Below are 16,693 nucleotides of genomic sequence, written 5' to 3'. Positions count from 1 at the left end.
ATACCATCTCACACCAGTTAGAATGGCGATCATTAAAAAATCGGGAAACAACAGATGCTGGAGAGGATGTGGACAAATAGGAACACTTTTACACTGTTGTTGGGAATGTAAATTAATTCAACCATTGTGGAAGACAGTGTGGCGATTCCTCAAGGACCTAAAAATAGAAATCCCATTTGACCCAGCAATCCCATTACTGGGTATATATCCAAAGGATTATAAATCATTCTACTACAAGGACATGTGCACACAAATGTTCATTGCAGCACTGTTTACAATAGCAAAGACCTGGAACCAACCCAAATGCCCAACGATGATAGAATGGATAGGGAAAATGTGGTACATATACACCATGGAATATTACGCAGCCGTCAAAAATGATGAGTTCACGTCCTTTGTAGGGACATGGATGAACCTGGAAACCATCATTCTCAGCAAAGTGACACAAGAGCAGAAAATCAAACACCGTATATTCTCACTCATAGGCGGGTGTTGATCAATGAGAACACATGGACACAGAGAGGGGAGCACTACACACTGGGGTCCATTGGGGGGAAATGGGGGAGGGGCTGGGGAGTGGGGAGGTGGGAAGAGATAGCATGGGGAGAAATGACAGATACAGGTGAGGGGACGGAAGGCAGCAAAGCACACTGCCAAGTGTGTACCTATGCAACAATCTTGCATGTTCATCACATGTACCCCAAAACCTAAAATGCAATAAAAAAAATAAAAAAATTAAAAAAAAAATTTTCAAAAAAAAAATATATACTTCTATTTTAACTTGTGTGATTAATTTCATAGCTGTGATTTAAATTATATTTCCAAGGACAATATATATTGGAAACAATAAATTATTTGGTATTTGTGTATATGTCTATATATATGTATATATATGTACAGGAATCTTTAATGTTCATGTGAGTAATGAAAATACTTTTTTTTTTTTAATTATAGTGCATGCAAGATATGGGAAATACTAAAGCAAGACTACTCTACGAAGCCAATCTTCCAGAGAACTTTCGAAGACCACAGACAGATCAGTATCCTTCAAAATTTATTTTTTTGAGTTTAAAAAACATTAAGTTGTTTTGACTGTTCATATTTTATCTGTTAGTATTTAGGAAGATATGTGCTTTATCACACTGTTGTTTATTAAAGATAGAAATTAACTTGCTGTGAGCTGTGCTTTGTATATAGTAGTTTTTTAATAGGAATTTGGTACACAGATTACATAATTACCTAAAACTACATGATACATATGGTATTTAGATGTAATTACAGACCCCTGATTTAGTGATGGTTTGACTTACGATTTTTCCAGTTCATGATGGTGAAAAAGCAGTATGCGTTTGGTAGAAACTGTACTTTGAGTACTTGTTTAACCGTTCTTTTGTCATATTCAGTACAGTATTCAATAAATTACATGAGATATTAACTACTTTATTAAAAATAGGCTTTGTGTTAGGTGATTTTGCTCAACCATAGGCTAATTTTAGTGTTCTGAGCACATTTAATGTAGGCTAGGCTAAGCTGTGTTTGGTAGGTTAGGTGTATTAAAGGCATTTTTGACTTAAAATGTTTTCAACTTAGGATGGGTTTACTGGGCCCTAACCCACTGTAAGTTAAGGAACATCTCTGGTACTAAGTTTAAAATGTTATGACTGATTCTTCTTGATTGCGCTCCATCTCTTGATTAAAAAGTATGTGTTGTTTTTAATTTTAGACTGTTATTAGAGACTTGATTTGTAAGCATCCTGAGTATTTAAAAATTACTTCCATATATTCTTTGGTTACCTTTATATAATAGTTATATTTATGTGAGGCATTGTGGCATTTAGAAGACAAATTACATAGTATACATTCTGAGTAATTTATTCTGACACTGTGTTATAGGTTGTACAACTATGTTTGCTTTATGAATCCACTTTTATGTGCGGATAGGATATTTTCCCATAGACATTTTAATATATTTTTTATGTTTGTTAAATATAAAATCATTCTGTAGCATTTTTGTGAATCATAGTTTGAAAAAGCAGCTCATCAAAATTGTGCTGCTTTATAAATAAGATTATCTGATTAATTGTAGGTATTTGGATTCTGTTTGAGGGTAACATTTGTGACTTTGACAATAAAATGTAGTTTGTTAAGGATAAATTGTACCCATTTGTATAGTAAAACAATTTGTGTGGCCTATATCACATAGAGATACAGGTCATTAGACACTTAATTCCATATTTTGACAGAAATCTTTTAAATTATAATTTAAATTGAGAAGTTAGTAATTTGTATTTGGCCTTTTCTGTTTCTGCTTGCCCTACTCCTTTCTCACAAATTTAGCAATCTGATATCCAAGGCTATTTTTGTTTCAGAAAGTTTGCAGGGTTAATGGTAGAAGGTTCATTTCACGTAAAAAAAAAAAAAATGAGTAAAAGTCTGAAGGTATGAGGGAACATGACCTTTTAGGACAGAAACAGCTTGGAAAGTATTTTATTCCAAATTGCGAAGGGTTTTCAATATGATGTAGTTTAGACCTCATTTTGTTGGCCCAAGTGTTTAAAAACACATGAAGGGTTTTCAAGCAGGGGAAACATTAACTTCTACCATAAGGTAGAATAGTTGGGGATGGGAAGAGAGCCTGGAAGCAGAGAGACCACGTGAAATACTTGTACAGACCCAAAATGAGCAATGATGATCTAAGTTAAATAGTGGCATTGGGAATGGACAGGATTAAATTTGAAAGATTGAAGTTGGGAAAGCAGGAGTAGTTGGCTAGATTAAGATTGGCTTTGGTTCTGAGGGAGTCACTAAAATAACCCCCGAAATTTCTAGCTTCAGTGACCATAAAGCTTATTCACTGGGAGAAGGAATTCATTAGCAGCAGGAGGATTAAGAGTTAGAAATGAAAGATAACAAGCCATGCTTTAATATTTTGGGCAGATTGATGCTTCTGTTACACATATTCATGTAGTTACCCCTTGGTGATTGGAAACACGAGACTGAACCCTAGAAGAGAGCAGTACTTCAGATTGAGGAGTCACTTAGCATGTAGGTGATGATATAAAGGGCTGGATCAAGTTATGTTTACGTAGGGCAGTAGTCTTTTATTTTGCGGATTTTATTGAGAATCTTGAGAGTTCTTTTCCTTCTCTGAAAAATGAAAGCCTATGGCTGAATCCTGAAGAATAAAGCATGATAGAAGGAAAAACAGCAGAGCTTACAAATCAGCATTTTAGTTGGTTGTTACCAGCTGCTTGCTGGTTACGTTGATTTATTCCCTCTTTTTTTGCTTCCCATCCACAAGCCTGAGTTAATATGTATGATTCCTCAAATTGAAGAAACTTCCTTTTCTGGAAGTTTGTGTCTGTGATAGGCTGGGGAGGTCGGCTTGGATTGGGTTTTTTTAGGTGTCCCTTGAATTTGTAACAGGGTAAATTACTTGAGGTTTTTGAAAGTTTTGGTTTCATCCTTTATGTGTTACCTATGGATGGGAATAGTTTCTAAATTATTTAATTTATTACACTGATTCTGTGTTTTTTCAAATTATGAAAGATATTGAGGGAAGGACAGCATATATCTTCTTGGTATCTTAACTTACTGAACTCTTTGTTCTATGCACCATTTTGTGTAGGTTGGTAGGAATACTGTTTCTTCATTACCATAAATTTTATGATACACCTTAGGGAGATACAGTGCTAATGAGATACTGCATTATTAGTTCTGTTATCTTGGCTGATATATTTTAAAATATTTGGTCCTTATCTATGGATTTCAGCAAGGATGAGTTTTTTATAGTGAATTGATGAGTGTCTAGTATTGGTAAATCCTTGACCTTCGACATAGCAGCTTTTGAATGACTTTTGTAAATTGCAAAGCTTTTAAAGCTTGACCTATACCAAGCCCTGACCGTGACATTTTATGTACATTATCCTTTTTATTTTTCAAAATAACTGGTTGACATAGCACATAATATTTTCCTTTGTTGGAAGTGGGGTGGGAAGGATGAGATGCTCAAAGAGCTGTTAAGAAACTTCCTAAAACCTCGAGACTTTCCCTCCTGTATTGGGTCACCTGAGTACTATTTAATGATAGTAGTCTGAGTAAAACCAGTGCTGCCACATTTAAGTCTTGATTGCCTTTGAAAATAGACAGGGTTATTATAATTTGGCACTCTTTGCAGCTAGATAGGCATCCCCAAACTGCGGCCCCCTGATACCATTTATCTGGTCCCCCGCAGCACTTCAGGAAGGGGCACCTCTTTCATTGGTGGTCATTGAGAGGAGCACAGTATGTGGCAGCCCTCCAACGGTCTGAGGGACAGTGAACTGGACCCCTGTGTAAAAAGTTTGGGGACGCCTGAGCTAGATCATAAGATCTAGGTGAAGATTTCAACTTTTCGTTACCTAGTATGATTCATGTTAGGCTTTTGGATTAACTGTACATTTGCTGTTGTACCCCAGGCTTTCTTATTTTTCAAACTAAAGTTTACTCCTTTTTACAAATTACAGTAATATTTATGTGAGGTATTGATTTTTATTGTTCTTATGGTTGTCAGACTTGTTTAAAGAGGATCTTTGTCTAACATGTTTAAGATAGATTACTGCTTATGTTAATAATATGAGATGGCAATTCTTGGACCAGAAAACTAGCCCCCATATTTAATGTAATCTGTAGCCTTTAAAAAAATTACCTTAGTTATTATAACAACACTTTTTATTCTTTTAATCATGAAACACTCTAATTTGGAGGTTTTGTAGGAGAAGCTGGTAAGAAAACAAGCTTGCCTTTCTCCTTCCTTCCCTCCGGTCTTTCCTTTCATCTATCCATCTTTCTAAAGCTCATTGCTCCTTGAAAAGCCTAACATCTCTGTACTTTTATAGATATAAATATCATTGTCTCATCCCTAGAGCAAGTATAACCAAACTGAGTTAAACTCATATGATATGGGACCTAACTACATTCTTAACAAGATTTGTCACTTTTTTAAAAGCTTTGCAATTTACAAAAGTTACGCAAAAGCTGCTGTGAAAGTGTAATTTCTCATGTGGGATGTGGTTAATTATAGGCTGCATGTGCTAGTGCATGACAAATGTTAAAGCTTTACATTAAGCTGTTCATTATTAGGATATTTCATCTTATCTAAAAAACTTTAATTACCTCAGTTCCATGAAATCTATTGTGCACCAAAACTAATCAGCAGTTCTCCTTTGAGCTTTTCAAAGTTCTACTGCTGTCAGTGCTGTGTGTCTAAAACTGGAAGATTCTGTTCTTAGGGAGTAGATATTAATTTAATTGTCTTTCAAATGGTAAATTTTCAAAGAAAAGAAAAAAATCTTAAAATATATAAATACATGTTAAAAGATAAAGTGTATAATAATGTTGATTTTTTTTTTCCTGGGCTTGTGTAGTACCCATTGTTAGTTTTGGGGATAGGGAGGAATTAGGGGTGCTGTACTGAGAGCTTTATAACTGTAGGCATGGGGGAGATTCTGGGATATCTTGATACTGTGTATTTAGTAAGTCCCAAATTAAAACTTGAACTGTTACTATATATTACCTGACTCCCTAAAAATATTACTGTTCTGTTCCTAATTTTGGGGGTTGTATTATTGAGCTACATCAGTATAATGAAGTCCTTATATCTTAAATGACTTCTAGAGACTTTAAAATGAAGATAAATAGTACCTGATCTCCAAATTCATTGGTTCTTTTGTTGTTATTTCTCATTTACTCATCTGTTTAAACTTGATGGTATACAAGGCATCTTAGCCCTCAATACAGTAATTCTGTTTCCTTTTGCTACCATGGGCCCTATCTTTTAAATGATTTGTCTATTAGAATACCTTTGTTAATAACAAGAGCTAAAACTAAAATAACACTATGTAATATTCACTATTTTAGTTCTTTAGATATATTGACTTATTTAATTCTTGTAATAATCTTATGATACTGGTATTTTTCCCATTTTAAAGGTAGTAAAACTAAGGCAGCAAAGTATATAAAAATAAAACTAAATTCATATATTAAATTCTTACTCTTAGATACTATACTAAGTGCTTTATATGTACCTTAATCCTCAAACTCTTGACAACCTTGTGAGGTGAGTATCACTATCTTTTTTATATATCTAGGTTTAGGTTCAATAGATTAGCTAACTTCAAGGTCAGAATAACTGCCAGTTAAATAGTAAGTGCCTACCTGTAACTGGAAATGAGGCTCTACATTAGAGACTATATTCTTTGGGAATGCCAACATATAATGCAAAACTATGGTAAAAATTTCCTTCTAAAATCCTTTAGATTGACTATGGTGACAGTTTACACTGTCTACGATAACAGTTTACAGACACATGGCCCCCAATTAATCCATTTGGCTGTTCTTTGCCCTCTAGCATTTAATAAAATTAAGAATCAGTAACTACAGCCCCATGAGCTAGCTGCATGTTTTTTGCAAATAGGGTTATATTAGAACCCAGCCATGCGCATTCATTTATGAATGTCCTATGACCGTTGGAGATCTATGAAGGGACAGTTGAATAATTGAAACATACATCAGCTGTCCCACAAACCTAAAACATTTACTTTCTGGGCTTTTAAGGAAAAGTTGATTAACCCCTAGAATAAATAACTGTTTCTTTAGGTGAGCCAACAATACAGAATTGGGACCTTGCATTTGGGACCTTGTACAAAAATATATAAGGGGTGTGTGAGATATTCTTGTTCTAAGAGGCATGTAGGAACTGAGAGCAACCAAAGATATAGCATGTTTTTCCAATTAGGTTTCTTCCTTGGGTGACTCCCATGGAATTTAACAATTCACTGTGTAGTGTACTTAGATTGTCTTTTAGAAAGTATAACAAGTGGCATCTTATGTTAATAATTAGGAAGAATCTAGTAAGTTCTTTTACTTTAATGCTTTATTTTTATATCTTTGCAAAACACTATGTACCAAACATACCAACTTTGGCTTCTTACAATATTTTTTTAAAAAATTATACTTCTTAGATAGTTTCTGAAAGGATTTCTTAATCCTAAGCAGAAGTGAGACTCTAAACTGCAGTTGAAATATAAATTAATATTTCACTGATATTTGTTATTTTGGAAAATTCGCAGCAGCATACAGTTTTACCAGATGTTAGTATTGTATTTGACTCCAGAAGATTGTATACTTAACATACTTAACTTTAAAAAACGCAGTATTTGTAAAACCACCATAGTATTGTACAGAGGAATACCTTGTTTTATTGCATGTTGCTTTATTTGCACCTATTTCTTTTCTTTATTTGTTTTTTTTTTTTACAAATCAAATGTTTGTGGCAATCCTGCGCCAAGCAAGTCTGTTGGAGCCATATTTTCCAACAGCATATGTTTACTTTGGGTCTTCCATGTCACATTTTGGTAATTGCAGTATTTCAAATTTTCTTATTATTAGTATATCTTTATGGTGATCTGTGATTAGTGATCTTTGATGTTACTGCTGTAATTGTTTCAGGGGACTGCAGACTGCACCAGTGTAAGGTGGCAAATGTTATGACAAAATTATAACATAAATACATGTTTTAAATTAATTTATAAATGTTTGTGTTCTGACTGCTCCACTGATCAGCTATTCCCTTTATCCTTTTCCTCTGAACTCCCTCTTCTGTAAGACACAACATTAACACCTACAGTAACCTCTGTGTTCTAGTAAAAGGAAGAGTCTCACCTTGCTCATATTAAATCAAAAAGCTTTAATAGAAATGATTAAGCTAGTGAGGAAGGCATGTGGAAAGCCAAAATAGGCTGAAAGCTAGGCCCGTTGCACCAAATAGTTAGCTAAGTTGTGAATACAAAGGAAAAATTCTTTTTTTTTTTTTTTTTTCCTGAGACGGAGTTTCGCTCTTGTTACCCAGGCTGGAGTGCAATGGCGCGATCTCGGCTCACCGCAACCTCCGCCTCCTGGGTTCAGGCAATTCTCCTGCCTCAGCCTCCTGAGTAGCTGGGATTACAGGCACGTGCCACCATGCCCAGCTAATGTTTTGTATTTTTTAGTAGAGACGTGGTTTCACCATGTTGACCAGGATGGTCTTGATCTCTTGACCTCGTGATCTGCCCGCCTCAGCCTCCCAAAGTGCTGGGATTACAGGCTTGAGCCACCGTGCCCGGCCCAGGAAAAATTCTTAAAGGAAATTGGAAAGTGCTACTCCAGTGAACAGATGAATAATGATAACAGCAGCAGCAACAACAACAACAACAACAGCCCTTTGGTTATTGGAGAAAGTTGGAGTGGTTTGGATAGAACTTCAAACCAGCCACAACATTCCCTTAAACCAAAGCCTAATCCTTAATAAGACTCTAACTCTCTTCAATTCTGTGAAGGCTGAGAAAGATGTGGAAGCCTCAGATGAAAAGTTTGAAGCTGGCATAGGCTGAGTCATGAGTTTTTTTGTGTTTCTGTTTTATCTATTTTTTTGACAGGTTCTGACGGTGTCACCCAGGCTGGAATGCAGTAGGGCAGTCAACTCACTGCAGCCTCTATCTCCTGGGCTCAAGCAATCGTTCTGCCTCAGCCTCCTGTGTACCTAAAACTACACATGCTTACCACCATGGCCAGCTAATTTGTTTTTTCATAAAAATGCACCTTGCTATATTGCCTAGGCTCTTCCTGAACTTCTAGGCTTAAGTAATTCTCCTGCTGTAGCCTCTCAGAGTGCTGGAATTACAGGTATGAGCCACTGTTCCCAGACTGATTCATAAGTTTAAGAAAAGAAGCCATCTGCAGAACATAAAAATCAAGATGAAAGATCAAGTTATCCAGAAGATGTAACTAAGATAACTGATGAAGGTGACTATACTAAACAACACATTTTCAATGGAGACAAAATAGCCTTCTGTTGGAAGATGATGCCATCTAGGACATTCATACTGGAGACGTAAAGTCAATGCGTGGCTTCAAAGCTTCAGGATAGGCTTTCTTGTTAGAAAAATGCAGCTGGTGTCTTTAAGTTGAAACTAATGTTTATTTGCCATTTTGAAAATCCTAAGGCCCTTAAGAATTGTGCTACATCTATTCTGCCGGTGCTAAGTGGAACAACAAAGCCTGGGTGATAGCACATCTGTGTTTTAGCATGGTTTACTGAAAACTTTAAGCTCATCTGCTACTCAGAAATAAATATTTTTTTTTTCAAAATATTACTGCTTATTGACAATACTCCTAGTAACCCAAGAGCTCTGATGGACATGTACAAACATGTTGTTTCATGCCTGTCAACACAGTATCTGTTCTGCAACCCATGGATAAAGGAGCAGTTTTGTTTTCAAGTCTTTTTTTTTTTTTTTTTTTTTTTTGAGACAAAGTCTAACTCCATTACCCAGGCTGGAGTGTGGTCATATGGTCATGGTCACTGCAGCCTTGACTTCCCAGGCTCAGGTGATTTTTCCACCTCAGCCTCCTGAGTAGTTGGAACTACAGGCACCACCACACCCAGCTAATTTTTGTATTTTTTTGTAGAAGTGGAATTTCGCCATGTTGCCAGGCTGGTCTTGAACTCCTTGGCTCAACCGATCTGCCCATCTTGGTCTCCCAAAGTGCTGGGATTACAGGCAAGAGCCATTGCGCCCAGCCAGGAAACTTGTCTTTATAAACAACATCCAATTATTCCTCTAATAAATGCAGTGTTTACATTTTTTGTCCACCTTGCATCATTGGCCCACTGTCAGTGCTTTCATAATGCCCCATTTCTTTTAATGTCTACCATATACAGCCTCACTGAATGTCTTTGATAGGTTCTTAGAAACCATGACTTTAAGCAAAATGATGTATAATGAAACCAATTTTACCACAAGCTAGTTGATATAAACAAGAGTTCAATTACTATGGCACATTTCTGGTCATAAATATATCACATTTCTAAATAAAGACCCATAACATGTCTAATATTAAGCTTTGAAATAAATGTGAGTTATATAATACATTTAAGGAAGATTAATAAAAACAAGTGAGATAATTATTTACCCAATTTTTAGTGAATCAGTGAGTGATAGTCATAGTGGTGGTGAGTCAAATCAAGGAATAAACGTTTGTAAAGCAAAAATTGTAATGAGTACCTCCTACCACTGTGAAGTTGAAAAACAATAACAACAAATATGATGGACTCACTGAGCACTTTCTTACTACATCATTTATTTATTGTACATTTGTATGATTATTGTATACTTGATGAATTTCTATTTTACAGTAATTTATATTATTTATTCATTCATTTTTCAACCTGCCTACTCCAAGTTAGGGTTGCTGGTGTCTGGAGCCTGTCCCGGCTGCTCAGGGCACAAGGTGGAACCAACCTTGGACAGGACACCATTCCACTGCAGGGTACACTTACATACACCCACACTCACTCAGACTGGGCCATTTAGACATGTGAATTAACCTAATGTGCATATCTTGGGGATATGAGATGAAACTTGAGTACCCAGAGAAAACCCAAGTAGATGGGGGAAAACTTGCAAAGTCTACACAGACAGTGGCTCTGGCTAGGAATATATTTTTTGTCTCATCAACATCATAACAAAACAGCATTATTTTGGTGTGTGGCCTTTCAGAACTTTCTTTTATCTATTGTCTCAACTGTCAGTTTAAAGGGCTCTTTTTAACTTTTTTTTGCATGGTTATTGACTGAAACTGTATTGTATTTCTGCCCAGGTAACTTTTCCATTAAATAGAATGATGTCTTAACTTGGGGAGCCACAGAGGTATTTTATTTCAGTTTAATTAGTTTTTTTTTTCTTTTTTTAAAATTCTGTGTGTTTTACACATTGTAAAGAATTATCACAAATGAGTTCTCAGGTTTTACCTGAGTACCAAAGGAGCTCATGTCACTAAAGAGGTTAAGTACCCCTGACAGAAGAATTTCCATTTCAGTGGAATATGATGAGTGGTAAGAGAAGTTATCGATGTCATGTAACTCTAAACACTCAATCCCAGAGTAAATTACTCACTCTATTAACAGGGAAGATGAGTCCAGACAACTTCAAGAAATTAAAGAAGACTAACATTGGCTTTAGCATCTTGATTTTTCCGTTTCTCAACTTTGCAAGGCTGAAATTGGCCACTGTTCTTCTAATACAGATGGAATCCTATATGATGTGCCCAGAGGCAGCATTTATAGTGGAAAACTACATAGTTATTGAAATCACAAGTGCTTAATCTTTCCAAGTTGCTGATTCTTCATCTGTGATATGGAAATAATAACATGCACATTACTGGACTGTGGGAGGAATAAGGACCCAAAATATGTGCATGTGTATAGTACACAATGTCTGGCTCAGTGTGGGTACTTGAATGGATGCTAATTTCTTTATTTATACTAAAAACCAATAGTCAACCTGAATTGAATTTAGAGTTTGGTGGTAGGGGTGATGGTCGTGGTGGTGATGTAGGAATTAAAATTGTCATTCACTTTTCTTTGTAGAATTAGTCTGGATGATTTTCGTTCAGTGAGAGAATTTCCTGAAAGAGGTGGACTTCTTTGGGAGAGAGAAAAGTAGGTTACAGAGTGTAGTTGCAGAAATAATGTGAGAGAGCACAGGTTGAAGAGTAGGAAAATTAAATTTAGAGTCCAACTTTGTGGAGAGGAGTAAATAAAGGGAAGTGTACATGTCACTGAATTTATGCTTTTCCTTAAGTTATCTGTTTTCAGAGCAGTGGAATTTTTCATCAGAGATAAATATGAAAAGAAGAAATACTACGATAAAAATGCTATAGCTATTACAAATGTAAGTAAACCTTCGTCTCATCAATTGACATTCGTTGACTAGATCTCAGACTTTTAGCGTGCAATACAGCTTTATTTATTGTGAAAATATTCTACTTGCATATGTTTACATTTGAATATTGGAAATACTTTTGGTTATATAATGAGCTGTTGCAGAGCAGAACTCTTGATTTAGAAAGCACATTCTAAATCTAATAACCACTCAGTTCACATTTAATTAGGTTAATTTTTGAAATTTGCAAAAAGCTAGAACCACTAATTGAAAATGGTGAGAGAGAAAATTGTGTCCCTAGATTCTAGAAATGTATGAAAAAGAAAAAAGGCAAATATATCTTCCTCTAAGGGCTTTCTTTGGTTGGTCCATTGAGACATGAGACCAGTAGTCCAGGAATATATTCAAACATAGCATTTACACTTCTTATTTGCAAGCATTTTGGTACTCCTAATAGTTGAGTCTTTACAGTAGTGATCAACTACTGCCATATACCCCATAATGTTTCAGTCAGTGACTGACTGCATGTACAACTTTGGTCGTACAAGATTATAATCCCATATTTTTACTGTACTCTATGTTTAGATATATTTACATATACAAATACGTACCATTGTGTTAGAATCACCTATAGCATTCACTACAGTAACATGCTTTACAGGTTTGTAACCTAGGAATAATAGATTGTTAGGGTGTTGTACCACCTAGGTTTGTATGAGCATACTCTTTGATGTTTTCACGATGATGGTATCATGCAGTGATAAGTTTCTCAGAATATATTCCCATTGTTAAATGATGCAGGACTGTATGTTTTATCAGCTGTTTCTTTTTGGTTAAAATTTCTCATCCAAGTTAATTATAGTCTAAGGCTAATTGCCTTTATTGTTGAAATCATGTCTTTGGACTGTGATTTCTAGATTAATAAGCAAGGTATAAACTGGTTTATCTTTTTGTGAAGTCATCTGTCAAGCAATTTAGAGACAATGGAAATAGATTCATCTCATTTTTCATATAAACTTGTTTTCCTCTTTGGCCTGTATGGAGAAGCAATATATTAAAAATTCAGTCTAATCCTAATAAAGTTAGGATATTTTAATATGCTGTTGTTGGCCATAAAAAAAAATTCTTGTTAAAAAAGTTTTTAAGTATCAGCTCAATATGGTGGCTCATTCCTATAATTTCAGCACTTTGGGAAGCCAAGGTGGGAGGAAGCTAACAGTTTGAGACCAGGCTGGGAAACATAGTGAGACTCTGTCTCTTTTATTTAAAAAAAAAAAATTTTTTTTTCAGCTGGGCATGGTGACTCACGCCTGTAATCCAAGCACTTTGGGAGGCCAAGGCGGGTGGATTAGAGACTAGCCTGGCCAACATGATGAAACCCCGCCTCTACTAAAAATACAAAAATTAGCCGGGTGTGGTGGTGCATGCCTGTAATCCCAGCTCCTTAGGAGGCTGAGGCAGGAGAATTGCTTGAAACCAGGAGCCAGAGGTTTCAGTGAGCCAAGATCATGCCACTGCACTCCAGTCTGGGCAACAGAGTGAGACTCTATTATTTAAAACAAACAACAAAAACAACAACAACAACAACAAAAAACACTAAAGTTTTTAGGTATCATTAGTGTGTATTTTAGAGCAAAGATATTCTTGTATGTAGCATTTACAGTGGATGTTAGAGAGGAAATCTGTTGAAGGATTGATTAAAAATTGACAGTATTGAGAATATTCATAATGTCTATAAAATTAAGGCTACTGTAAACATTGAGGGGGGAAAGGACTAACTTAAAAGTGTAATGTATTTTTGTATGCAATCTTAAGAAATCATTTTAGTTTATTTTAGAGAACATGCTGTTTTATATTAAACACTTAACATATCATGCATTTTAAAATTATATTTTCTTAGCAATAATTAGGAAATTATTTTTACATAGTAATGTATAAAATAGTTTTATTTTGGGATGGTAGCTGTTACTGAGTTGAGTTTCTTTCCCCCCTCAAGGTATAATATTGGTGTACTTAGTTGTGAGAATTCCTTCATTCAAAGGAGACATGCTAGAATAAAATACTTGGAGATTAAATGTCATGATACTTAATACTTTCAAGTGATTTGGTGAAACCTGGCAGCTTTGTTTGTTTGTGTCTGTAGAGAGAGGGAGAACAAACATGGCATAATGTTAGTATTTGACTAATATTAGTGATGTTTATAGAGGTATTCACTCTATAGATTTTTTTTCTTTTTTTTTTTTTGTAGACTTGAGAGTAAAGATTTTAAGGTAAAAATTTATTTACCTCAGTATGTACTCCTGAGTTTCTATTACTAATGAAATGAAAATGCGGAAAGATTTACAAAAATCACAGTAAACCCAATGGAAAATGTATTCCACCTATTCCAATATAAGCAAAATAATAATAATAAAAAAAAGTTTATATTGTAGCAGGTTTAAACTTTTTTTCCTCTTTCATGGTGATCAGTAAGCAAATAACTAACCTTATGTATTACCAATAATTACATATTTTTATTCAGTGTTTTGTCTTCATTAATAGATTGAGCACTCATCCAAATAAATTTGGATCACTTATGTTCACAGTCTCCTAAAAACAAAGAGAACATGACTGTTAGAGACATTTATCATAGTGGAGATAGGAACAGATTTTAAAAAATATAAGCACCTTATATCTAAGATTCAAGGAGTACTAGAGTACTTAAGGGATATCCACAGAGGGGCATTTATCATTCCTTCTTTTTTTTTTTTTTTGGCTCTGTCGCTCAGGCTGAAGTGCAGTGGCACAATCTCTGCTCACTGCAACCTCCACCTCTCAGGTTCAGGCGATTCTCCTGCCTCAGCCTCCCAAGTAGCTGGGACTACAAGTGTGCACTGCCATGCCCAAATAATTTTTGTATTTATTTTTATTTTATTTTTTTTGAGATGGAGTTTCACGCTTGTTACCCAGGCTGGAGTGCAATGGCGTGATCTTGGCTCACCGCAACCTCCACCTCCTTGGTTCAGGCAATTTTCCTGCCTCAGCCTCCTGAGTAGCTGGGATTACAGGCACGCGCCACCATGCCCAGCTAATTTTTTGTATTTTTAGTAGAGATGGGGTTTCACCATGTTGACCAGGATGGTCTCGATATCTTGACCTCGTGATCCACCCACCTCGACCTCCCAAAATGCTGGGATTACAGGCTTAAGCCACCGCGCCTGGCCTAATTTTTGTGTATTTAATAGAGACCAGGTTTCACCACGTTGGCCAGGATGGTCTCGATTTCTTGACCTCGTGATCCACCTGCCTAGGCCTCCCAAAGTGCTGGGATTGCAGGCGTGAGCCACCACATGTGGCCGACATTTATCACTTCTTTGTGTTGGGAACATTCAGTATCTTCTAGCTTTTTGAAAATACACACTAAATTATTGTTAGCCATATTTATGCTACTATACTGCAGAACACTAGAACTTACTCCTCCTATCTAGCCGTATGTTGCACCTGTTAAAAATTTCTCCCTATCCGTTCTCTCCCTTACCCTTTAATGCCCACAGTTCTCTCTACTTCCATGTGTTCAGTTTTTCTTAGCTTACACAGAAGAGTGAAGATGTGTGGCATTTATCCTTCTGTGACTGACTTATTTTGCTTAGCATAATGGCCCCCAGGATTATCCATGTTGCTGTGGATGATAGGAGTTCATTGTTTTTATGGCTGAATGGTATTCCATTTTGTATATATGTCACACTTTACAAATCTGTTCATCTGTTGGTGGAAATTTAATTCTGCATCTTGGCTGTTTTGAATAGAGCTGCAGTAAACATGGGGGTTCAGGTATATCTTTGATATACTAATTTCATTTTCTTTAGATAAATGCCCTGTAGTGGGATTGCTGGATTATATGGTAATTCTGTTTTTATTTTTTTGAAAAACCTCCATATTGTCCATAGTAGCTGTACTAATTCACATTCCTACCAACAGTGTCTAAAGAGTTTTGTTTTCTCTGCATCCTTTCCAGTATCTATCATCTTTTTGATAGACCATTTTAACTGTGGTAAAATATCTTATTGTGGTTTTGACTTGCATTTGTCTGATAATTATTGATGTGACCACTCTTTTATATACTTGTTGGCTATTTTTCTGTCTTTTGAGAAATGTCTATTTAGATCATTTGTCTATTAACCTTTGTTTTCTGTTTTTCAGTTTTTTGCTTTTGAGTTGATTTCCTTGTATATTATGAATGTTAGTTTCTTGTCAGATGAGTAGTTTGCTAATATTTTCTCTTATTTTACAGATTGTCTCTTAACTCTATTAATTGTCTCCTTTGCCATGCAGAAGCTTTTTAGTTAAATGTAGTCCCATTTGTCTATTTTTGGTTGTGTTGCCTGTGCTTTTGATGTTTTCTTCATAAGATCTTTGCCTAGACCAGTGTTTCCTATGTTTTCTTCTACAAATTTTATAGTGTTGGGTCTTCTATTTAAGTCTTTATTATTAAAAAAAATTTTTTTTTTGAGATGCAGTCTCACTCTGCCACCCAGGCTGCAACCTCCACCTTCTGGGTTCAAGCGATTCTCCTGCCACAGCCTCCTGAGTAGCTGGCATTACAGGTACATGCCACCAGGCCCAGCTAATATTTGTGTTTTTAGTAGAGATAGGGTTTTGCCATGTTGGCCAGGCTGGTTTGAACTCCTGGCCTCAAGTAATCTGCCTGTCTTGGCCTTTCAAAGTGCTAGGATTACAGACATTGAGCCACTGTGCTCACCCAAGTCTTTAATCTATGTTTAATAATTTTTAATTTTTGTGGGTATACAGTAGGTGTATATATTTATGGGATACATGAGATGTTTTAATACAGGCATGGAATGTGTAAAAATCACATAATGTAAAATGGGATATTTACCTTCATTATCCTTTGTTTCACAAAGGATAATGCGTTGAATATTATGTTGTTATATTGAATAAGAGTGGTGAAGATA

The 16,693-nt window shown here is 35.7% G+C and overlaps 1 protein-coding gene across 3 annotated transcripts in view; it reads left to right on the top strand.

The window, feature by feature from the left end:
* SMAP1 (small ArfGAP 1) overlaps positions 1 to 16,693 on the top strand; it is a 185,417-nt gene that overhangs the window by 101,629 nt on the left and 67,095 nt on the right. For all 3 annotated transcript variants that reach the window (XM_074398109.1, XM_003926334.4, XM_074398110.1), the window contains exons 3-4: positions 955 to 1,040; positions 11,675 to 11,750. In XM_074398109.1, the coding sequence (XP_074254210.1) occupies positions 955 to 1,040; positions 11,675 to 11,750 (162 nt within the window). The remainder of the gene's footprint in view (positions 1 to 954; positions 1,041 to 11,674; positions 11,751 to 16,693) is intronic.

This window comes from Saimiri boliviensis, chromosome 4 (assembly GCF_048565385.1).
Source record: "Saimiri boliviensis isolate mSaiBol1 chromosome 4, mSaiBol1.pri, whole genome shotgun sequence".
NCBI lineage: Eukaryota > Metazoa > Chordata > Mammalia > Primates > Cebidae > Saimiri > Saimiri boliviensis.
Note: the sequence above shows the minus strand (reverse complement) of the source record. Positions and strands in the feature narration are given on the sequence as shown.